The 25786-nt window shown below is 46.2% G+C and overlaps 1 protein-coding gene across 1 annotated transcript in view; it reads right to left on the bottom strand.

Moving 5' to 3' along the window:
* Positions 1-3085: 3085 nt before the first annotated feature.
* The window catches only part of CDC34 (cell division cycle 34, ubiquitin conjugating enzyme), a 30430-nt gene continuing 7729 nt past the window's right edge, over positions 3086-25786 (bottom strand). Inside the window, exons 4-5 of the mRNA XM_021008984.2 lie at positions 24461-24595; positions 3086-17158 (exon numbers count right to left, since the gene is read on the bottom strand). Of these exons, the coding sequence (XP_020864643.1) occupies positions 16945-17158; positions 24461-24595 (349 nt within the window). The 3' untranslated portion in view covers positions 3086-16944. The remainder of the gene's footprint in view (positions 17159-24460; positions 24596-25786) is intronic.

The raw sequence follows: 25786 nt of genomic DNA, 5'->3' as shown, positions 1-25786 counted from the left end.
GAGGAATAGCCAGGAGGCCCACATCACTGGGTCAAAGAGCACATGGCTTGCTAGTTCAGATCAAGAGGAAACTAACTCCAGTTTAGAATGGGAGGGGAGAGTTTTCCTCTACAGAGGTTTCTGTTTTGTTTGTAGTGTCTGGAGAAAAAAAGGGGGGAAAAACACTTGGAGAGGAGGGTGGTGGAGGGACTTCACATACACACACACACACACACACACACACACACACACACACATTCAGAGCAGCTTTTTCCCTCAAATCCAGAGCTTCTCCTAGAAAAGTGTACAAGAGAAAGCTAAAGGGGAAAGACATTCAACTGTGGAGTTTTTGTTTTATTTTATTGTGGAAACTCAGGTGGTTGGAACACAGGAAAAACCCGGCGCTCCCTATCCCTTTCCCCTCTGGTTTTAAGTGTGTTTTTCTATTCTGTGCCAGAGTGCACAGGACTGATCTAATCTTATTTCAGGTTGACCTGGTCTTTTGTGTTTCCTTAGCCCCTTTGTTCACAGCTTGAGGCTGAGGGACAGCTCTGGGAGCTGTTCAGGGGAATGTGACCTTTCCTAGCTTGGGGCGAGAGCCCAACCCCCCAGGCCCATTGTTCACGGGTTTTCTCTCTCTAACTGGGGGCCTAATCGTGAGGCATTTGTGTTTCATAACAAGGACCAATCCCTTTGGACTTTAAATCTGCCTCATCGGACCAATTAATCTGTTGCCTCTTACAGTTACATGCGCAAAATAAATGCAGACTGGTTTGGAGAGGGGTGGGGGAAGACCTTAGAGAAGGCATCATGGGGGAGGTGACCCTTCAGCTGAGTCTTGATGGAAACCAGGGATTCCCAGAGGCAGAGTGAGGAGGGAAGCGCATTCCAGGAAGGGCACGGAGGTCAGCCAGAGTAAAGATACAGAGATAAGTGTGGGACCCTCTTATGGATGAACAGGCTAGTATGGCTGGAATGCAGGGTTTTAGGGGTAAAATGTAAGAAGACTGGAAAGTTAGGAAGGGGACAGGAGAGTAAGAATAAGGTAATGCTTATCTGACACCCCCTGCCTTGGGCTGCCCCTTAGGGGAGACGGGTGCACCCAATAAAGACTCTCCCATCTCTAGCTCTCTTTAGAGCAGGCAGGACTGAGGGCTATGTGCATGCCAGAGATGCCTGGGACCTTCCCAGATCTGATCCAGGGCTAAGTGGGAAGAGAAGAGGGTCAGGTTTGGCAAGCCAGGCCAAGAGTTCAGTTTACCTTGGTACAATCCAAAGTCTGGAAGATTCTCTAGCGTAAGCCAAGGGGAAGATGAGACCTCTGCCACCTAGTACCTGGTTGCTCAGTGAAACTAATTGGATTCCTTGCATTCTCCTGTCCTCCTCCTTGTAAGTACCCCTCAAGGAAAGGAGGAGGGCTTACACAGAATGTGGAGGGAAACAACCCAACCTCCCTCTGTCCAAACTCAGAATTCCTCAGCCCCAGTAGACTTCTAGCTTCCAAACTAGAAATCCACAGCCTCCCTCTGACCCCACCCTGAATTTTTTCAAGGTTTGGAATCATATTCTAAGACAGTTCTGAAGGACTTATGATGAAAAATGCTATCTACCTCCAGAGAAAGAACTGATGGACTCTGAATGCAGATGGAAGATTACTTTTTTTTTTAAACCTTTGGTCCGTGTTTTCTTTTGCAACGTGGCTAATATGGAAATATGCTTTGCATGACTGCACATGTATGACCTATGTTAAACTGCTTGCCTCCTCAAGGAGAGAGGGAGAGAATTTGTAACTCAAAATATTAAAAAGTGAATGTTTAAAAGTGTTATGACATGTAATTGGAAAAAATATGAAAACTTTTACTTAAAAACAACAACAGTAAAGCTTGGAATCATAGCTTCAGACACTGGACATCAGATTTGGAAGAGATGTGTCCCAGATCACAGCGGGCAAGGGGAAATTCAGGAGAATTTAACATTCAATGCAACAGACATTTCTTAAGAGCCTATTGGGGGATGCTGGTCTCTTGGCTGAGTTTGAAATATTCATCTCTGCCTCCTGGCTTCTCTGCCTTTCTTCAAGCCCCAACTGAAATCCCTTCTTTAGATGAAGCCTTCCCCAATGCCCCTTAAGGCTAAGGGCTTTCTCTCTAATTTATCCTATCTGTACATATCTATTTACATATTGTCTCACTTGCTTGACCAAGTCACTTAACCTCAGTCTGCCTCAATTTCCTTATCTAAAAAATGGGGCTAACAATTGCATCTGCCCAACAATGAAATGTGATAATATGTGTGGAGCATTTTGGAAATCTTAAAGCGTCGTATACATGTTAGCTAGTATTATTATTGTTCTTCTGATGGTAGTGGTTGGTGGAGGAGGAGGAAGAAGAGGAGGAAGGACTCTGATCCTGGAAATAATAGAAAGCCTGGTCTCCTAATCCTTACGCTCCAGGCAAATTCTGAGGGGGTTCTGATGTGAAACATGGGGAAAGAAAAGAGATGGAAGGGACAGGGATAGAAAGGACACCTGGTTAGGGAAGGGGTGGCTTGGATGAGGTGGGAATGGGGGTGGGGGGCAGGACCAGGATAGGTCTCTTGGAAAGAAGGGAGATAGAGTTCTGAAATTAAAGTCAAGAAGTCCTGTGTTTTCATTAATCAGTGCTTTATAATTAGTCTTTAATGTTTTCCTTATATTTCTTCTGGACCTTTTATATCAAATTTTCCATCGAGTTCTGGTCTTTTTATTACAAATACATGAACGTCTTCCAGTTCGTCAAATATCCATTTTTTTTTTCATTCAGGATTATGCTCAACTTTGCCGGGTAAATTCTTCTTGGACTCAACACCAGCTCAAATCCTGCCTCAGATCCTTACTAGCTGTGTGACCTTGGGCAAGATCACAACCTCTGTGAGTGTCCGTTTCCTGAGGTTTCTGGCTAAGCCCTCCCCCCCAGTACCAACTAGGGTTTCAAAGAGCAGATACTTCTACTGTCCCTCCTACTCCCCCCCACCTCGGGCAGGCCAAGAATGCCCTTTGAGTCCAGGCAGAGGCGTGCTAGTAAATGTTTAACATCGACTGTCAAGAAAAAAAAAAGTGCACAGAACACGCTTTTAAGCTTAATCTTTATTTTCAACATTTTCTTAATCAATAGAACAATAAATTAAACCCTGATTTGTAGCATTTGCTGATTTCCGAGGGGTAACCGCTCACACTGAAAATTTGACAATCAGAGCTGACTCCAGCACACCCCAGTCCGATTCCAGGTTTGGGGCTGTTCATTCATTTTTCAGTTGTGTCCGACTCTTCGTGACCCCACTTGGGGTTTCTTGGCAAAGATATTGGAGTGGTCTGCCAGATCCTTCTCCAGCTCATTTCACAGATAGGGAAACTGAGGCAAACAGTGATGCACCTAGTAAGTGTCTGAGGCCTTCCAGATTACTTCCATCAGGGTCTTGGTTGGCTCTGCTCCGGACCCCCACCTGCTTAGGGCTGGGTGCCTGAGAGACCCGAAGCCAGCTCTTGCCCAATCCTGCCCTCTGCTGGCTTTGGCTTTGATTGCAGCTCCTTCCAAGAACCCTCTGCCTCCTCACCTCCACCATTTAAATGCTCACAGTTACCTCTGACTCCCCATTCTCCCAAGTCCAGTTGGGTAAGAGATCCCACTTTTGCAGTCTCCCTCCTTCCTCCCCTGGGCCCTCCCAAGGTATCCTGCTGTATCATAGGGTCATAGATCCAGAACAGAAAGCCAATTTTAGACGGTATGTGATTGTAGATGTAGAGATGAAAGGGACCTCAATCATCAGATCCAACCCCTCCCCATTTTACAGATGAGCAAACTGAAGCAGAAGTTGAATGACTGGCCCAAGGTCACCCAGGTAGGAAGTAGCAGAGATAGAATTTGAACCCAGATCCTGTGACTCCCAGAAACTGCGACTGAAGGACAGCTAGGTGGCTTAGTGGATATAGGGCCAGGCCTTGAGTCAGGAAGTCCTTGAGTTCAAATCCTGCCTCAGATACTTACTAACTGTGTCACCCTGGGCAAGTCACTTCATCCTGTTTGCCTCAGTTTCCTCATCTGTAAAATGAACTGGACAAGGAAATGGCAAACCACTCCAGTATCTTTGCCAAGAAAACCCAAAATGGGGACACGAAGAGTCTGACGTAACTGAAAAAATGACCGAATAATAACTTTGACTCCCAGTTCAATGTTCTTTCCGATGTACCATGCTGCCTCCAGGGCAAATCCCTTTCCTTTTTCTGAGCCTAAGTCTTCCCCTCTGGAAAACTGGGGGATTTGCAATAACGCTGTACTGCCCTGACCTGGGCCTCTCCATCTATGGATTCCTCTGGCACAGGCTGCCTGCCATGGTCTTCTTCCCGAAGCCTAGCTCTGGACTTGGGCTTGGAAGGGACCTTACCCTCCACGACCGACTCCTGGCCCTCAGGAGAATATCAAATTCTCTTCTCCTTCCCCCACAAGGCCACACTTGAACTCAAGTCTTCCTGACTTCAGGCCCCAATGCTGTAGGCAGAGGGGTGGACTCGAACCCTTGTCTTTTGAACCTCTGCATAGTCTTTCAGACAACATTTCTGACAGTAGTTCAAATCCCATTTCAGAAGAAGTTTTATCAAATTATTTTAGGAGATAACCTTATCAAAGATGGATTTGGGGACCTCATGGGTCAACCCTTGTGGTCACTTTTTTTTTTTTTTGCTTTTTGGTGAGGCAATTGGGGTTAAGTGACTGGCTCAGGGTCACACAGCTAGTAAGTGTGATGTGTCTGAGACTGGATTTGAACTCAGGTCCTCCTGACTCCAAGGCCAGAGCTCTATCCACTGTGCCACCTAGCTGCCTTGGTCACTTTTCTAATAAACTGTTCTAATAACATCCCTCTTTTGTACAAAGACCCGGGGTCCCCACTACCGAGGAAACAAAGCCTGGTCTTGGCATTGAAGGTCCTACAGCATTTTCATTAGCTGCCCGCCATGATGGGACTTCTCTCTCTCCTCACCTATGTCTCTAGGCTTCCCTGGCTCCCTTCAGGTTCCAGCTAAAATCCCATCTTCTACAAGAAGGCTTTCCCAGTTCCCTTCAATGCTGGTGCCTGTCCTTGGAGATCTTGCCAGTTTATTCTGGACTTATCTTGTTTTTATGTAGCTCTTTGTGTATTGGCTTCTCCATCAGACTGTTTCTTGCCTTTCTTTGTATCCTGAATATTTGGCTCAGTGTGCAACACATAGTAGGTGCTCAATACTTACTTGCTGACCACACAACCTACCTGTCATTTTCTCCCTTTCAGCCCTTCATTATTTGACATTCTAATCAGACTGAATGACCCACTACCCATCCTCTGTGCTCTTCCTGAGCTCCCCTTCCACTATTTCTGTTCCACCTCTGAGGCGGAGCACCACAGCTGAGACAGCAATAGCTCACACAGTGCCTGAAAGTTTGCAAAGCGCTCGGCAATCATCATTTCATTTCACCATCACAGCAAGCTCTGTGACGTAGGTGCAAGCCTTATATCTCTTCTACAGAAGAGAAAACAGAAGCCTGAAGAGTATATATGCTTTGCCCAGGGTCACACAAGAAGCATCAGAAGGGAGATCTGAACCCTGGTCTTCCCAACTCCAATTTCTAATCCTCCATTTACCTTTCAACCTTCTCTCTGGTCCCTGCTCTAATGTCTCTGATTGTTGAATTCCCATCCTTTCTTCAAGAGCCAATTCAAATCTCACCTTTCCCGGATCCCTACTTTTACCCCCTCATGATATCAATCTCAAATTGGACTTCTCTTTTGCAGTGTTCTCACTCCCCTTCATAGATCATGGCTACTTGTATTTCCCCCACTGGATTATGGGCAACTTAGAAGTAAAGTCTGAATCCTATCTATCTTATTTATCCCTCCCCACACACAAACACGTAGGACCTTTATGTGGCATCTCTGAATAGGTTATCCCCATGCCTGAAATGAATTTCCCTGTTCATCTCCATCTCTGAGCACTATAATCTTCCTCTTTGGCACAGCTCAGGTACCACCTCCTACGTCAGACCTTTCCTGACTCCCCAAGATTGCTAGTGCTTGAAATTACTACTGGATGATGTGGGCTTATGTGGGCACATCTTCTTTTAAAGCCTCTGTGATTTCCACCTGGATGGCACTAGAGAAATTAACAGAACTGTCCATCATAAAAGGTCTTTCATTGTCAAGCTGAATGGAGAATTTAGAAGCTAAGGCATTCCTATTACTACTATTACTAGCTAACATTTATAGAGCATTTTAAGGTTTGCAAAGTGTTTCAAGTCAACAAGCATCTATTAAGCATGTATTATGTGCTAGGCACTGTGCTAAGTGCTTTACAAATATTATCTCATTTGATCCTTGTACCAGTGAGTTAGACATTATTATTATTATTATGCCCATTTTATGGAGAAGGAAACTGAGGCAGATAAAGATAAAATGACTTGCTCAGGGTGATACAGCTATTAAGTGTCTGAGGTCTGATTTTTTTTTTTTAGCCACCATGTCAGAGCAGTTATGCCGAGGGCACCATGGTGGACAGTTGAGACAAGAGATGTATGCCAGAGAGGGACTGCATAGCTATGAGCTTACTGTGTGATTTCAGGTGGGGATTAGTCGTTCTGCCTGTGCCATTATGAAGAGGAGATTCCCCTCTCCTCCCTGGAGGATCCAGGATTGATAAGACTTGGTTTCTTGGATGCTGGCAATACCAGTGTGACTGGTTGTGGCCCAGCTAGGGAAGAAGGTTGGAGGAGATTTGATGGAGAGTCGAGATGGACTTTAAGAGAATGATGTGGCAGACAGCAAGCTGCCCTGCCTGGGAGAAGACTGAGACAGTTTCTGACCTTGAATGAATGAATGAAAAGCATTCATTAAGCACTTACTATATGCATGACACATACCATGCACGTGCAGGGATGTTGGTAAAGCTATTTCTCCACTTTCTCCCACTGATTTTGAAAGCGGATTATTTTTTTTAAGTGGATTTCAGGAGGGGGCTTAGGTGTGCTGGGAATGTCCTGCCCAGGACTGGGAGTAGGGAGAGTGGAGTGTTTCCCTGTCTTTACCAGAGTGATGAGTGATCAGATGTTTAATAATCTATTTTTAAAATTCTGACAGGATGCAGCGTATTCTAAGCTATAATGAGTGTGATTTCCTTCTGGGTCTTGTGAAGTCTGGAAGGAGGTAAGAATCTTAACAGTTGATAGAGGCGTGAACCTACTGTGACAAATTTACGAAATACTATATGACCTTTATTTAACATTTTAAATGCTAGACTGAGCCCAGTAGAACCCAGGCTAGTAGCAGAAGGAGGTTGAGAGTGCTTCCCAGAGCGTTGTGAAGAGATCCAGAGTGGCCCATGCTCAGAGTACCACCAGGTGGCTTACACTGAGATTGTCCTCCATGTCACTGGGATGCAAGTGGTCATCCATGTTCATCTGTCTATTCCCCCTACCCCCAACCTGGGCCAGTAACAAATCGAGGGGCAAGTTCATTAGAAAAGAAGAAGAAACCCATCTCCAAAATAGCATTAAGCCTGATGGGGACAATGGGGACTGCATGGCTGAACCAGGAGTTGGCAATGCCTGGCTCTCCAAGCCCTTTGCAACCCTCAACATTTGACCTTCCAATTGGTATTCCATCAAGTCTTTATTATTCCATTAGAAGATAAGTCACTTGGGGCAGCTAGGTGGCAGGAGAAGGAGGAAGAAGAGAAGGAGGAAGAAGAGAAGATGAAGATGAAGAAGAAGATGAAGACGGAGGAGAAGGAGGAGGAGGAGGAGGAGGAGGAGGAGGAAGAGGAGAAGAAGAGGAAGAAGAAGAAGACGACGACTGTTCCTTTACCTAACGCTGAAATGAGCCAGGGGTCAGGGGAGAACCAAAAAGTAAATTGGAATCAAGACACATAGAGGGTGTGGGAGGGGAAGAGAGACTGAGTGTTGGAGGAGGGAACATGGCACCAAGGAACTACACAGTACCGGGGATCCACAAAGGGAACCACAACAGTGACTACTGTGGGTTTGGAGACCTCCATGCAGCCTGCGCTGGAGCTAAAGGAGATGATCCATCAACCTCCCCTCACCTACAGACCAAGGTCTGCCTGAGTCTCCCTGAAGGAGGAACAAGAAATGTGCCCCTTCCTGCCAGGCAAACCCAATGCTGCCAGCCAGTTTCACCAAATCCAGGAAAACTGCCTTGCCAGGATTTAAAAAAAAAAAAAAAAAAGGAGAGCGACGTCCCAGGGCCTCAGGAATCCTTCCATTTTTTCACTACCTGCCAGGCGAAATAAGGGAGGGGGACTTTCCATGGATGACTGCTCAGGAATCGGTCTTTCTTAACCATTAAGACTTTCTGTACCAATTAGGAGAGTAAAGAAACACCAGCTGCAAGAGCTGGTCCTGCAGTTCATGGGAGGTCACATCCGGAACAAAACAGGGTCAGTTATGCTCTCCCAGGACCGCACTCTCACCTGGACTGCCAGAATCAGCGGCTCACAGAGAAACCCAGTGCCGGAAGAAGGAATAATTAACACACAAGCCCCATTTTCATAGCACTTGAAGGTTTACAAACTGCTCCTCCCACCCCGACAATGCTTCAGCGAGGAAAGAAGCACAAGGATGGTTAAATATAAAATCCTATTAAGCTTTTAAAGGCCCTCCCAACACGGCCCCTTCCTCCTTTTCCAGGCTTTTTACTACTCTCCCTCTGCTTAAATCTACAATCCAGCAGCCCTGCTCTTTGCTGTTCCTCACACAACACCCCCATCACCCAACTCCATGCCTCCCCACGCCTGGAATACCCTCCCTCTTCCTGACCTGCAACGCTTAACTCAGGGCCTGACACAGAGTAGATGCCAAGTAAATGCTTGTAGACCACTCACCTACGCTTCCCCGTTTTCCTTCTAGACTCAGCTCAAATCCCACCTTCTGCTGGGGACTTTTTCTGCTACTCCCTTCCTCCTTGGCTAGTACCTCCTATTTACACTGTATTAATTGTTTGCATGTTTTCTCCTCCATTAGAATGCAAGCTCCTTAATTAAGGGCAGGGACTGTATTCCCAGTTCTTAGCACAGTGCCTGGCACACACAGTAGACATTTGATAAATGCATTATCTATCCTTTCTATATGTAATTTGTAGGGGCAGCTAGTTGGCTCTAGTGGATAGAGCACTGGCCCTGGAGTCAGGAGGACCTGATTTCAAATTTGACCTCGCTGTGTGACCTTGGGCAAGTCACTTAACCCCAAATTGCCTTAAAAAAAAAAAAGCAATTTGTGCATAGTGGTTTGCAGAGTGTTTCCCCATTAGATTGTAAGCTCCTTGAGGGCAGAGACTGCTTCTGTCTTTCTTTGTATCTGAAGGAGCTGGTTGTGGGACAAGCCAGGTCCCTGGAGTTGGCATAAACCCAGCACAGCCCGAGGTGGAAGCAGGGAGGCACAGGGCTTGCCAAACCTCTCCAAGGGATATTTTACCCTTGGTTAAGTTCTGATCCTGGGGCGCTTGGCCCTAGGGGGACTGGTATCTGTTTGTTATAACTCAACTCAGAATAACTCTGAGAGGAAGGAAAACCTAATCTTACAGTCCAGAATAAGGTAGAAGCAGAGGATGGTAGAGTTAGGAGAGCCCTTACACAGGACAAAAAAAGCAAAGAAAATTGAGCCATAAGGGACTTAATTTATGGATAGGATATGGAAGCTAAAGAGTAAAAGATTTCCCCATGGTCACATGCAGCTAGAACCCAGGTTTTCTAATTCCTAGGCTGGAGCTCCTTCTAGTCTGTGATGTCAGAAAAAGTAAGAAGAGGGATAAATGTCCACCGAGTATGAAAGGTGTGGGGATGGCGCTCTGCAGACAGGCCTCCCAGCAGCTGAGAGAGGAGAGGCAGAGGCCTCATCCCCAACTCTTTCACCCCCATTCCCAGAACTGTGTTGGCTCCCATCCAATGTGCCTCACTCAAGGCCACCAGGGTATCAACAGCACAGATACGACTAGAACTCAGGCCTCTCCAAGGAGTTACTGACCACCTCGCAGCCCCTCAATCACCAGCATCAGCATCAACGTCCTGCTCTTAATCATGCTGGCTTGGGGAGGGGTGGGATGAGCTGGCTTCAGGAAGCCAGACAAACCTTCATAGAGGGTTCCCCCTACACCTTCCTTCCTCAGACTAGGCAAGCTGAGTAGCAAGAAGTGGGAGAACAACAAGACGAGTAGCACCTGCCTCTTCTTCATTTGCAAATACCTGGAGCAGGTGGACCTCCTTTCCCTTCCGCTCCAAGCTATGTTGCAAAGGCAGAATTGGTGGTGAGGGGGCCCGGAGTTTAAAGGCAGTGGCCTGCAGCAAGGAGTTGGAGGAGAGGCAGCACCAAAGGGCACAGCACAGACTTTAATTCGTGAATACTATGGACCTACCAGTTCCTAGTAGCTACCCCATCACCTCCTTGTCTGGGACCCAGAGGGCTGCTCGGAGAACCAGAGACGGTGGAGAATAATGCAAAGACCTCAGCAGATCTGAGTGCTGGTCCTGGATTATTCACAGACCTTGGGGAAATCACATCTCTCTGGGCTTCAGTGCCCTCATCTATTAAATGAGGGTGTTTGTTAGAGTATGTGAATCTCCAGCTCCCTCCAGTTCCACATACTTTTAAGTGCTCTCCTCTCTTTGGGTTCCACTGTTAAGACGTGGGATTTGGACCCACGGTCTCTAAGGTCAAGCCAGCTGTTTCTAGGCAGAATGTAAGCTCCTTGAGGGAGAAGCAGTCTTCAGGGAATGATTTTTTTTGTCACTGTATACCCAGCATCAGGCAGAGCCTTCACACATTGCTTTGAAAATGCTTCTTGGATTGGACTGCTCTAGCGTTACCAGAGCTTCCATGTCAGGTTTATACATAGGTGAGACTGAGCTTCCCTAGAGCAGGGACATGGTTTAACTTATCTCTGCCTTTCCCTCAACACAGTCTAAACACAGATTCCTACCCATAATAAAAAATCAACGTGCTAAATTCTCCAATTAAAGGTCTCTTCCCTGCCTTCCCCTTACTCAGAAATCATTAAAAAATAATAATAAAAGGCTTAAAAGCTAGAAGGGGATTTTTAAGGCATCTAAATCCAAACTTCTCATTTTACAGATAAAAATAAATAAATAAAAAAAATAAGACCACAGAAGAAATAGTTTGTTCAAGGTCAAGCAGCTCACTGGGCAGCAGAGTTGGGACTCCAGCCCAGGAAAGTCCTCTTTGCACTGAGGCTCCATTATGAAGTGGCATTCCCAACTCAAGAAAACTAGGTCTGCCTACGTCTAACTCGTGGGGCTTACGTCAAGAGCTGAACTAAGCTCTTTAAGGATGAGCACTATGGAGGCCTTGGGAAGGAAAAGGTGGTACAGCGGAATGGCTTTGGTGCCAGGAGGGCCTGGGACAGAATCCTGGCTGTCACCGACTACCTTGGGGAGGTCATCTCTCTGGGGCTGTTTCTTCAGTCAGTCAGTATCTGTCTGCCAGGCACTGTGCTAAGTGCTGGGAATACAAAGAAAGGTGAAAGACATTTTCTGTCCTCCAGTGGCTCACAACCCAACGGGGGAAGCCAAGCAAAAATTACGTACAAACATGCTATGTAAGGATAAACGGAAATAAATAATCAATAGAGAAGGCACTGGGATGAAGAGAGACTCGGAAAGGCTTCCTAGGGAAGGTGGGATTTCAACTGGTACTTGAAAGGAAGCCAGGAGGCTGGCGTGGGGAAATACATGGAGTACGGAGATGGAGTGTCTGCTTCCAGGAACAGCGAGGAGGCCAGTGTCATGAGATCGAAGAGTAAGCTGTAAGAAGCCCGGAAAGGGTGGGAGATGGGGAAGGAGAGGCTGTGAAGGCCAGAGAATTTTATATTTGATCCTGGACGGGGAGCAACTGGAGCCTACTGAGTGGGGAAGGGGGAGTAGGTTCACATGGTCAGACCTATGCTTCATGAAGATCACTTTGATAGTTAAGCAGAGGACAGGAGAGATCTGCAGCAGGCAGACACAGCAGCAGACTATTGCAAAAAATAATCTAGCTCCAAACGTACTATCCTATGACCATTTCATTGTGGCCCTTATATCCTCAGAACCTCTAGCACAGTGTAGGAGCTTTATAAATGCTGACTGACCAAAGAAATATCAAGAGTTGGCAGAAGACTGAGAGATACCAAGTCCTCATTTTACTTATGAAGAAATCAAGGTCTACAAATACATCAACTATTAATATTATTAGTACATTCACGTTACTGTCCAAGAATCAGTGGCACAAACAGGGCCAGAACCCCCATGTTTCCTGCACTGAAGATCTGAAGACATTTCTGTCCTCACAACCACCAGCCTTGACGGAGAGTTCGTAACATAGCTGAGCCCAGGCCCAAGAGAATACCAGGCCTTCGGGAAGCAGCTTGGCATCTGATCACTCAATAAAGGCATGGGATGAGGCTGAACATCTGCTCCCTGGGATTGGGACTTGAGGTGCAGAGTCCAGGGTCAGGAGACGGTTTCTCCAAATCTGAGTTGCCTACTCAATTCCCAAAGTCCCAAAAGGGCTTGGGACCCGAGAGGACATTCGCAGGCATCTTCTGAATTCCCAGAAATCCTAGTCTGAGGATGTGGGATTGGGGGTGGGGCACTGAAGAGGCCCCCAGCCCTCAGAAATGCAATGAGGCCATTAATTTCTCAGAAACACCTGCTTAATATGCGGTGAAGCCAGACAGCCTGGTTACTTGTGGCTAATGAAGCCACACACTAAAGGCATCCTTTCCTTATGATTTGGTGTCATCCCCTCTTGGGGCTTAAGTGACAAAGATCCTCACCACTGTAGGGCGCCTGTGTCAAAATCTTGATCTTGCCCCAATCCCCAATGACAGCCTCCTTTGAATTGGGGAGATCTCTGAAAAACATCTCTGCCAAAATACCACCTGGGTTCCAGTGGTTACCTCCACAGTACCCAGACTGCTTATATGCCTTTCTCACTCTGACACCATCCTTGGCTCTTTCCAGCCCTACCAGTTATTTCTGAAGTCTTTCTCAATCTTCCCCCTTCTTGACCTCTCTGCTGAGTTTATCACTGTTGACTACTCTCTCCTCTGGGTTTCCATGATTCTGCTCTCTCTCTCTTGGTTCCCCTCCTCCCTCCTGGCCCCTTCTTTTCACTCTCCTCTGCTGCTTCCTTGTGTCAAGGTCCCTCGATGTGGGTGCACCTCCAGACTTTGTTCTGGGACCTCTTCTCTTTATACTCTCTCACGTGGTGAACTCATCAGCTTCTAGGGGTTCTAGGGATTCAGTTGTCTCTCTACAAATCCTCGATCAATGTAAGCAGCCTCCGTCCTTTTTTCTGAGCTGCCTATTTAAAATTTCAAATTGAACGTTCTGTAGGCAACTCAAACCCAACAGAGCTGAAAAAGCGTGTCTTTCCCCCTGCCCATCTCTCCTTCCGATTTCTGAACCTTCCTGTTTCTGTTAAAGAGATCACCACCCTTCTAATCACCTGGGTGGTTAGCTCAGTGTTCGGGAGAGAAGAGGAATTAGGCTGCCCTCCAAATGAAAGTCTACACTCTTGCTGTGCTGAACTCGTTGTATGCCTGTGAAACCTGGACAGTCTACCTGTGCCATGCCAGGAAACTGAATTGTCTTAGGAAGATTCTGAAGATCACCTAGCAAGACAAGGTACTGGACACCGAGGTCCTTTCTTGAACTGAACTGCCAAGCATGCGAACTCTACAGCAGAGAGGGCAGCTGTGATGGGCTGGCCATATTGTTCGAATGCCAAACACATGTTCACCTAAAAGGCCTTTACAGAGAACTCACACGAGGCAATCGCTTACACGGAGGTCAGAAGAAATGATACGACACTCTCAAGGTCTCTGAAGAACTTCAGAATTCACTGTGCGACATGGGAGACACTGGCACACGGCTACCCAGCATGGCATGCCCACAACAAACAAGGTGCTGCGCTTGATGAGCAAAGCAGAATTGCAGTAGCTCAAAAGAAACATGAGATGTGTGAACGTAGAGACATCTCAACTCCAGATATTCAAATGGACTATTTGTGCCTGACCTGTGACAGAGCCTTCCAAGTTCATATTGGTCTGATCAGCCACAGTTGGACACACTTTATCTTGACTCCAACATAGCGATGTCATTTTGGTCTTCTTCGAGCATGAAAGACAATAACCACACAGTTATCCAGGTTCCCAACCTTAGTGCCATCCTTGCCCTTTTGCACTCACACCACTAGTTTACCCAGTTAACAAATCACATCATTTCTGTCTTCGTCTATCTTGCACACATCCTCTCCTCTCCCTTCGGTCACCACCCTAGTTCAGGCCCTCATCGCCTACTGCCTGAACAGCCTCCTGATTAGGCTCCCTGCCTCAAGCTTCTTCCCACTGAGTCCGACCTCCAGAGCTACCAAAGGGCTCTCCTCGAAGGGCAGATTGGACCACGTCACCTTCTCAGTTAAACCCTGTGGCTCCGTATCATCTCATCATCATCAAACAGGAATTCCTCTGACACGATGTCCCATTCTACCCTTTCTAGCCTCATCCCAAGGTACTCTCCTCCACAGATACTATGGTCCAAACTTACCTTCTTCCTGTCCTTCACACAATACCTCCTTTCCTGGGTCAGTGCCTCGGACTTGTCTTCCCCCTCCCACAGCCCTTGCCCCAAATGCCTCTCCCTTTTGGCCTCCATCTCTTGGAATGCTTTCTTCGAGACTTGGCTCAGGTGACATTTTCTTCCTGAAGTCTACCCCGGTACCTCCAATTGCCAGTGTCTTTCTCTCCATGGTTACTTCGTGTTCTGTACAGACCACGCATGCACGTGGCACTTTCCTAGCCGCATGTACGTCTGCATATCTCTAGCACTAGTGCGGTGCTTGGCACACTGGAGGATTCTAATAAATGTAACCAAACTGATTGATTCCCCTTTCACACAAGACAATGTACAAAACCGCTCTCTGTGGTTTCAATCCAATTTCTCCTGTCTTTTTTATCACTCCTGGGCTGCTCCCTACATTGAAGGGTGGTTATGAGGATCCACAGAGGCCAAATGAAAGCGTCCCCTATTAAGCCTAGCCCATTAGAGCCGGAAGGGGCTTTACATATCATCTGGTTCAACGCCAAAGTCTACAGAGGGAAACACTAAGCCCAGAAAAGGGACTGACAAACCTGGGACAGGCTTCTCCACTCTCAGCCTAGGGCTCTTCTCATATTGCAATATGCTGCCTTCCTTGTACTCTCCCCTCATCAGTCCACCTGTGAGGAAGAGCAGTGGAAAAAGGACTGGAGGAGTCCATTAATATCGGTCCTATCCTTGAGCGCTGGTTTCCTCATTCTTGCTGCTAGGTTGGCACAGGGGATAAAGTGCTGGGTCTGAAATCAAGAAGACCTGGGTTCAAATCTGGCCTCAGATATTTATTGGCTGTGAGACCCTGGGCAAGTCACTCGGCATGTTTGTCTCAGTTTCCTCATCTATAAAATGGGAATAATAATAGCACCAACTCCCCAGGGCTGTTGTGAGGACCAAATGACATAGTAATTGTAAAGCACTCAGCACAGTGCTGGCACAACATAAATGCTATATAAAAGTTACTATTATTATTGTTAATGCTGACCTGGACACTTACCAACTGTGTGATGCTGGGCAAGTCACCTAACTTATGTGCCTCAGTTTCCTCAACTGTAAAATGGGGAGGATAACAGCACTTACTTCCCAGAGGTGTGGTATTTGTGAAGTGCTTACTCAGCTCAGTGTCTAGCCCATAGTCAGTGCTATATATCATGCACGTAGGATTAGGCCTTTGATGTCCTCTCCAAACTCAGCCTGGCTCCCACAGACCAAGGAGGACCACAGCCTTTGCCCTGCCAACTTCCGAGGTGAGAAATTGCTTTGTAAACTCTGAGGAGCTCTAGGAGTCTCTAACTCCTCAAGCCAGAAAGAGCATTAGGCACTGACCCCAAGCAGGTTAAAAATGTTGAATTGAATTCCCTTGAGTCACTGCTACTGATTCCCACAAGGGCCCATCACGGCCCCCTGCACAGCACACATTTCTCATAAAGTAGTTTTATTTAATATTTCAAACAAACTGAAGCAGAGAGAAATTGACGAAAAATTAAACCCACCCACCCGCTCCTAGAAAAAAACCTGTCTGCCCTTCCCTGCCCCAGCTGGTGTCAGCAGCTTAAGAGCCTGGGAGCCCCTCCAGACACTGGGGGCTCCTGCCTCAGAGCATGGGCTGGGAGTGAGGCAGGACAGGAGAACCAGGGCCCACTCAGGGCCAAGGATCTCTAAGGGTGAGTCTGCCTCCCTCTAGTGGTCTGATGGGATGCTGCAAGTATCCAGAGCAGAGTAGGCTGGGAAGAACCCACAAAAACCAGCTCACGCCTTTTCTTCCTCGGCCCACCACCCACCCCTGGCTGTGGCAGAAGCGAGACAGCCCAGCGGGCAGCGTGACCCCTCCCCCTCCCCCCAAATTTAGCTGCTTCATTCTTCACTCACCTAATGCACACAAAAGCCTGTAGGATCCTCCTAGGCTCACCCAGGCGGAGGAAATCACCAGGAGGGAAGAAAGTGGGCAACATCAGACCCCAGAGCCTCCAGGCTGGAGGGCCCAAGGCAGCCCCTCCCCAGCAAGCCCCCCCTTTTGCTCCCCACAAGCTGGAAAATGAAGCCTCGGCTTTAAAGATGAGGAAAAAGGGCCTGAGGGGAGGGAAGGGGGCATTCTTCTTCGAAGGGGAGGGGAAAAAAACACCCAAAACCCAAAAGGAGAAAAACCAAGATCAAACAGAAAACTAGAAACTCCCATGAGGTAGAGAGTCTGTGTTCAGGGCTGTCCGGAGTCTAAGAGATTTCCAAGCGAGTCTCCGGGCTCCTTGTCTGAGGTAAAATTTTATAAGTTTATTTCGGGCCCGGGGTGGCGGGAGGCGGTGTCAGGACTCCTCCGTGCCGGAGTCGTCATCGTCATCACCGTAGCAGCTGTCGGCCTCCTCCTCCATATCATCATCCTCGTAGTAGTCGTCATAGAAGAGGTCCGAGCCCTCGTCTGGCGCAGGTGCCTTGGTCTTCACACAATACTCGGCCAGGGTTGTGGGCACCTTGACCCCATCCCGCTCTGCATCGACCTTGGTCCCCAGGACCTGCTTCCTGGGAAAGCAGAGGACAAAGAAGGATCAGGAGGCGGCAGACAGCCAAGAGAACGGATCTACCTGCTCTGAATTCCAGCTCCATCCCTAACTCTTGGTATGATCCTGCACAGGTCCCTCTCTCTGAATTGCAGCTTACCCCTCTGTAGAATGGACCTAATGCCACCTGCCCGGCCAATCTCATGGGGATGTGAAAGATAAAAATCAAAGAATGGATGCAAGTGCAATATAAGCTGCTATCATTCCTCAGAAGGGGCAGGAGACGGCTGCCAGAAGGCAAAGAGGAAGCGCAATACAAGTGCTTGCCACAGAGGATGACAACAGCAGCGAGACAGCATCGGCCCTCTTTTATTTCAATTTAAACTGACATTTCAGTGTCTACTCTGGGTGAGAGCAATCTGGAGGAGCTGGATCCTGCCTTCATAAAGCCTATGGCTCAACAGGAGGGATAAGATAAAAATGACTTGAATACCAAATGGAGTGTGAAGATGCCTAGCATTCATGGGAGGGGGGCAAGGGCTTTGTGAAGGCCTGGTAGTACCGAGCAAGTCCCTGGGGAGGGCAAGAGAGGGTAATGTCTAGGCACAGATATGAGACCTGATACACTACAGCCTAAGAGCCCCGGCCCGGAAGTCAGGAGATGCTGGTTCAAGGCCCAGCTCTGTAATTCTGAGCAAGTCCCTTCCCAGCTCTAGGCCTCAGTTTGTCTATGAAATGAGGGCAATGACTCAGATGATAAGTAAGGTTTATGTGACATTCTTTAGGACCAGAAGACTTAGAAATGAAAGGGACCTTAGAATTAATTTTGTCCAGTCCTCTTTTTTTGCTGATCAAGAATTTGAGACTTAAAGATGAAATGGCATGGCCAATGTTGGCCAATCCCCATGCTCAAGCCCAGATTCTCGGACTTTAAATCTGGTCCAGCACATTTCCCCACCTAGTGATGCCTCTTCCAAGCCTCTCAGGTTCTGTCCAGTTACAACATTCTGTGCCTGAGCAATGGGAAGGAGGCTGGGGATACTAATTTAGACAGACCACAGGGTACAGAGTACTAAGAGGAGAAGTGGAAGACAGGGCTAAGGAAACAGAAGAAGGACAGATTCTAGAGGGTTTGATTACCAGGCTAAGGACTTTAGTCTTTGAAAAATGGGTATTTTCAAAAAAAAAGAAAGAAAAATGGGTATTTGCAGAAAGTATCTGAGCAGAGGGACAAATCAGATGTTTCTCAGATATGAGCCTGAGGAAATTGGGAGGATAGTAATGTCATTAATTGAAAAAGGAAACTTAGGGAGAAGGGGAAATGGAGAGGTAGAATGGGGTAAATTATCTGACAAAGAGGCATAAAAGGACTTTCATGGTAGAGCGGAAGATGGAGAAAGTGGGGGGGAGTAGGTGAACCTTACTCTCACTGGAAGTGGTTCAAAGAAGGAATAACATACACACTCGGGTACAGAAATCTATCTTACTCTACAGGGAAAATATGAGGTGAAGGGGATACGAGAAGGGGAGGAGTGGGTGCTGACAGTGGGAAGGGCAGATTGAGGGAGGCAGTAATTTTAAACAAAACACTTTTGAAGAGGTACAGGGTGAAAGGGGAGAGAAAGAGAGAGAGAGAGAAGGATAAACAGGAGGAAAATAGGATGGAGGAAAATACATAGTAATTACAACTGTGAAAATAAATTCACAGCAAGTCTCTCTGATAATGGTCTTCTTTCTCAAATATATGAAGAACGGAGTCAAATTTATAGAAATAAGAGCCTTCCTCAATTGATAAATGGTCAAAGGATATGAACAGGCAGTTTTCAGATGAAGTAATCAAAGCTATCTATAGTCATATAAAAAAATGCTCTAAATCACTAATGATTGGAAAAATGCAAATTAAAACTCTGAGCTACCACTCCACACCTATTAAATTGGATAATATGACAGAAAAGGAAAATGACAAATGCTGTCGGGGATGTGAGAAAATTGAGACACTCTGGAGGGCAATCTGGAACTATGCCCAAAGGGCTATAAAACCATGCATACCTTTTGACCAACCAATGCCCCTACTAGGTCTGTATCCCAAAGAGGTAAAAAACAAAAAGGGAAAGTACTGCCATGTACAAAAAGTATTTATAGTTGCTCTTTTAGTGGTGGCAAAGAATTGGAAATCGAGGAGGCAATACCTATCAATTGAGGAATGGCTAACAAGTTGTTGTAAATGATTGTGATGGAATACTATTGTGCTACAAGAAATGAAAAGCAGGATGCTCTTAGAAAAACCTGACTTACATGAACTGATGATGCAAAGTGGAATGAGCAGAAACAGAATATTGCATACAGTGACAGCAATATAGTCTGACGATCAATTGTGAATAACTTAGCTATTCTCAGCAATACAATGGTCCAAGGCAATTCTGAAGGACTTACGATAAAAAATGCTACCCATCTCTTGATGGAGTCTGAATGCAGATTGAACCATACTCTTTCTTTATTTTTCTTGTTTTTTGTCTGTTTTCTTTCACAACATGACTAACGTGGAAATATGTTTTGCATGACTGCACATGTATAACCTATATCAAATTGCTTGCCTTCTCAATTGGGGGGCAGAGGGGAAGGAGGGAGATAGAGAATTTGGAGCTCAAAAATTTTTTTAAAAAGAATGTTAAAAATTATTTTTACAAGTACTTGGGGGAAAAAACCAAAATATTAAATTAAAAAAGAAAAGTAAATCAAGTAAACAGACCAAGAGGAAGAGATAATGAGTTGAGGAGCCAGCAGGACATCTAATAAACAGACAGAAATGTGGAGAGATCACGGCCAGGTCAAGGAAACAGAATGAGAAGCTTTGGAACTAAAATAACAGTTGAAGTCGTGGGAGTGGAACAAATCACCATGGAAAAGTGAAAAAACCTAAGGACAAGTCCTTGGAGTACGCCTACATCACCATCCCTGTACGTTTTAGAGAACATCTTGACTTGTGGAGATACGTGTGTGTATGTGTGTGTACGCACGCGCGTGTGTGTGTGTGTGTCTGTACATATACAGGTATCCTTTATCTATCTACCTGAGAATTAAAGCTGTAGAATGGCTTCTGGATATCCTAAAAATAGTGGAAACACCTCCTTTTCTCATCAATATCCCCTCGGCCAGACTTTGCTAGGCCACAATGACCCTCTGGCATCCCTGAAAACCAGTGACAAATGATTATACCTATGCACCAGGGATCCTTTGCCTTCTGGAGAAAGCGGTCCCTAAGGGCCAGCCACCTCAGAGACAAAGACATTGTAACTGAAGTCCTGCCACTTTCTTCACAGAAGAGCCATCCCTTTTTACCACCTACAAAGTAAGAGTTGCAAATCTCATCTCCATTCTTGTATGAACAGGAGAACGTCTGGATCCTTGGAAAAAAGAATTATAATACAGACACACACAACCTGTTTCAGTCATGATCTCTTTGGACTGTGGCCTCACAGGATCTAAGTTCTCCAGAGCTGGAGCTCAAGGCCCCAATGTGGTTTGGCCCAGGGCCTACATTATTTAGCTGGGCTGGAAATCCAATTCCAATAAATTGGAAAGCTTGTCATTGGATGAAGTGATATATTTAAGCTGTATAGGGAAGGGGAAGGACTATATATATATATAAACAGAAACAAACAACAAAACAGAAACTAGCCAATGTGAATTATGAAAACCGTCTTTGAAAACAACTTATTCTTAAGCCATGAACAGGACAGAGAATACATACAGAGGCAAGACATGGAGGGGCTAGCTTTGGTTTCTTCAGTGCTAGATATGGAGAATTCCGAGCTTCTGCTCAAACTCAAGACAAGCTAGATTCTCTCAGTGGAAGGGGTTACTGGGGATTATTCAATTAAGAACTTACTGATAAAGAAGGTAACAAGCACACTGCCTGTGGTATCTCTGTTAAGACATCACTCAAGGGCTACGACGTGATCCTTTCACTCCTGTTATATTATGTGGCCCCTTATTTTTGCATTTCTCATGATACACTTTATACTATAGTTACGTGTGTACATGTCTTAACCAAGATAGGGCATGTGATGGAGTAGAAAGAGCCCTGGGCTTGGGAGTCAAGAGAAGCTGACTTCAAAGATCACCTGTAGGGCTGACTCTAGCTGTGCGATAATGGGCAAGTCATTTGATTTTTCTCAATCTATCAATAAACATTAGGTGTCTATTACATGCCAGGCACTGTTGCTGGGGATTTAGAAAAAAAAAAGAAAAAGAAAAACAGACAATCTCAAGGCTCATATACTCTATCGGGAGACATAAATACATGTTTCTCAAGTCTTAGTGCTTTAATGGTTTAAAACTGCACCAAGACTTTTGGGACACCCTGGTTAAAACTATATAGAAAATATCTACAGAAAAATACAAATTAAACACCTAGTAGTTAAATACAAAGTAGTTAAGGGAGGGAGAAAAGGAGGGCACTATTACTTGGGGCTTCGTACAGAAGGCAGCGCATGACTGTACCTTGAAGGAAGATAAGGGTCCTATGAAGCAGAGGCAGAGATGGGAGACGGGGTGCTGCATTTAAGGAAAAGAGAGACCAGTTTGGCTAGAGTAATGAAGGAAGGACAGGAATGTATAAGGAGGTTGGAGACACACTGAAGGCCTTTAAAACCTCACCAAGGAGTTAATATTTTGTCCTAGAGGCAAGCAAGGTAGTGGCTCTAAATGGAGAGGAGCTGGATAGAAGCTATGTTGTGAGGCAGATTCAACAAATTTGGCAATTGACTGACTATGGTAAGAGAGATTGAGGGCTAGAAGTCAACACCAAATTTTAGGAACCTAGACTTGGAGACCAAAAGAATGCTGGTGCATTAGACAGAAACAGGAAAGTCTGGAAGCAGATGGGTTTGGGTAAAAGATGGCTTTCTTTTGGACGTGCTGAGTTTAAGATATTTCCAGGGTCATCCTAGTCTGAAATTCCCAATAGTCGGATGGTGATGAGAAGAGAACAGAGCTGGATGTGTAGAGGACTGGGAATTATCTGCATGGAGATTAAACCCACCCGAGCTGGTAAGGCCAACAAATGAGAATCACATAGAGAAGAGGGCCCGGGACAGCATCTTTAGGAGGACCCACAGTAAAGGGGCAGGATATAAAGGATAAGAGAGCAAAGGAGACGGAGAAGGAACAATCAGACAGGTATAATGAAAACCCAGAGGAACAGAGGATGCAGGAAGGCAAGACAGTCAACAGTATCAAGGGAGGTCATGAAGGGTGAGAACCCAAACAAGACAATCACATCTGGGAAGTAAGAGATCCTTGGTAACTCTGGAGAGGGCAGAATGCAAAAGACGAAGGAAAGAGAGTGGAGACAAAGAATACACCCAAGAGAGACTTGGGCATATTTCAAGGCAGTTGAGAAAAAAGAGGTAAATAAGGAATGACTCTAGAGAGGGGATAACTGAGTGGGGGTAAGCCAATAAAGAAGATGGGAGGCGAGAAGGTCAAAGTCATGCAGCTCAAAGGTCATCTTCTACACAAAACCCTTCCTGATCTCCAGTAGGCAGTGCCCCTTCCCCCCAACTATCCAGTATTTATTCTCTCTTTTTTTTTTTTGGTGAGGCAACTGGGGTTAAGTGACTTGCCCAGAGTTACAAAGCTAGTGAGTGTTATATGTCTGAGGTCACATTTGAACTCAGGTCCTCCCAACTCCAGGGCCTGTGCTCTATCCACTGCGCCACCTAGCTGCCCCCAGTATTTATTCTCTATCTCCTTATCTAGGTACTTCAGGCCTTACCAGCCGAACGTAAGCTCCCTAAGACTAAGCACTGTTTCCATTTTCATCTGTGTGTTGGCAGCACTTGGCACAGTATCTAGCACATAGCAAGTGTTTTATTATCTGATGCAGAGAAGTTAGCAATGGCAAGGAAAAAAGTGTAGGCATGATGTCCAGGGATTCTGAGATGAGGCAATCCATGGGAAATGGCCTCAATTTTCTCAGTTAAGGAAGAGGTGAGGTTCTCGGCTGCAAGGTCAGAGGTTATGGGGATATATTGAGGAGAGGACTGAAATACCTTTGGTGAGGACTGAAACAGGAATTATCAATTAGAGAGGATCATCTTGTTGCAGTGAGGGTCTTAGTTGAGGTTGGATAACATAAATTTGAGGTGTACCCAAGCAGCAGTAGAGAAGGGTGGTGGAAATAATCCACTGGGCAAGGGATGAAGTTGGCAACAGGATACAAAGGCCAAAGGAATTGAGAGGAAAAGGTAGAGCTGAACTGGTTAAATACAAGCTCAAGGTTGGGAAGTGAAGGAAGTGAAAGGAGAACAAAAGTCATAATGGCCTGAGAAAAGTCATGAATGATGGAGGAACCAGAGGTCACAGGGAGTCAGAATACTTTTGAGAGGAGTGAGACAAAAGGAAAAAAGCAATGACAGAAAAAGAACACAGAGAGAGGCAGTGGTGATGAGGTGGGGTGAAGGAATGGGTCGCTTACCATGGAAGAGCCATTCCAAGGGCACAGTGAAAAAAGTGGAGCAGATTTGTAATGGAACACGTATGGGGAAGGGTTGAGGGGGGTAATTAAAAATAAAAGAAATTGATTACTCCTGGTGTACCTGACAGAAGCGAGTCAGAAAGCTGAGAAAGATGTGGTGTGTATGTGGCGAAGAAGAGAGTGACCTGGGAAACGGCTGTGAGCTGCGTCTAAGAGCAAGGGGAACCTCTTTTGAATGGGGTCGTATTTGTGTGTATACACACACCCATGTAAGAGATGGGGCAGCCACAGAAGAAAGGTAGAATCAGAGTCAGAGTAATGTCCTAAGCAAGTACTGAAAAGCCCGGCACGTAGCAGGCATGTAATGAATATTTACTGACTGACTGATCGCAGCACTTACCTCAACGGCTGTTGTGAGAATCAACTGAGACAATGTACAGAAAGTGCCTGGCAAACCATAAAATGCTACACGCAAGCTGCAGCTCTTCCTATTTCCTCTAGCAGAGCTAAGCACTACGTCTTCCACCTAGTGGGCATTTAATATTTGTTGAACAAGAAAACTATCCCATGTCCACGTGGGCCACTCACAGCCTGCCCACCACGGGGCACGATATGGCACGATGGGAAGAACACCAGGCCCCAAGCCGGAAGATGGGGGTCCGGCCACTGCTTGCCTCTAACCTCCAGCTGCCTCATCCAGAGGGAGGAGGAGGAGGAGGAATCCTCTGTAATGCCTTGCCAAGGATGCTCTTCCACAGAAGTTATGAAGAGATCCTTATGCCAATGCCAACTAAAGCACCACAGGAATGTGAAGGGCCTGACGGGCAGCTCCCTCCCACTCACCGGATGATGTCTGTATATTCCCGGTCCTTCCCTTTGCTGTCTTTCCATTTCCTGTACATCACGGAAGCATCCACGTTGGCTGGTGAGAAGGTATTGGGCTCATTTAGGAGGGAGATCACGCTCAGGAGGATGGTCCTACCCAGCAAAGGAAGGTTGGGAAAATTGCACTGAGTCATCTACTCAGAAAGCAACCCGATGCTGACACCCTTCCACGGCTAGCAAGAACTCTTCAGAATGACACTGACATTTCTCATGGCACACAGAAATGAAGTCCACTCAACATGCCATGAAGGTAGGAAAGTGCCCACCTGAAACAGGCTTTGGGGATGAGACGAAGGCCCTAGAGAGGATGCCTCTGGTGAATAAAGGGGATGTTTCTAGGTAACTGACTGAGAAGGGATGTAGCTCAATGGATGAGAAGCAGGGAGGTATAATAAAAAAAAAACAACACTGCATTTAGAGTCAAAGAACTGGGTTCAAATCTTGGCTCTGCAAAATCCCCTCCCTGTGTAACCTTGGGCAAGTCTCTCCTCTTGGTCTCAGGTTCACTGGACGAGGCAGCCTGAGACCCCATTCAAGTCTAAGTCGACGAGGCTGATGGTCAGCTGTGCCTGTGTCTTCAGAGATGACCTGAGAAGTCTAGTCCAATCTGTACCTCAACAAGAATTCCCTTCCTCCACAATATCCTCAAAAGGTCATTCATTTTCCTGGAATACTTCTAGTGAAAGGGAACCAATTACAGTCCAGTTCACTTTTAGACAGTTCTAATTAATTATTAACAAGCTTTTCTTTATGCTGAGCCTAAATCTGCCTCTATGAGTTCCATAAGAGTAGACACTGTATTACAGACACTGTATTACTTCTGCACACAGTATGCACTTAATGTTTGCTGAATAAATGGAATGCATGAAACATTTAAGCCTTCAATTACTACTAGCAGTATACTAGAGTACTGGCTATGCATACGGGCTGAGGGTCTAGCTAGGATAGAAACGCTTCCTCTGCTGTCTTCATTTTTCTCCCTGTCACTAAATTGCTGTGGGACCTTGGGCAAATCACTTCTCTGACTGCCTGTTTGCTGATCAGTAAAATGAGGAGATTGCCCCCAAATCTTCAAGGTCCCTTTCACTCATGAGGGATCCAGACAACGGCATCCCCACACTACCCTTCTCTCTGTGGGTGTGCCAACCGTAAGTCCCCTGCAAAGGCAAGCTTTGGCATTTGAAGCCCAAGGATTGCTAGGGAGGTGGACAGAGATGCCAGGTGAACTGATATCCAAAAGCATCCCCTCAGGCCCTCCAATTCACCTCTGGGGAGAACTTCACC

The sequence above is a fragment of the Phascolarctos cinereus genome, unplaced genomic scaffold (genome assembly GCF_003287225.1).
Source record: "Phascolarctos cinereus isolate Bilbo 61053 unplaced genomic scaffold, phaCin_HiC Scaffold_4;HRSCAF=312, whole genome shotgun sequence".
Classification (NCBI taxonomy): Eukaryota; Metazoa; Chordata; class Mammalia; order Diprotodontia; family Phascolarctidae; genus Phascolarctos; species Phascolarctos cinereus.
Note: the sequence above shows the minus strand (reverse complement) of the source record. Positions and strands in the feature narration are given on the sequence as shown.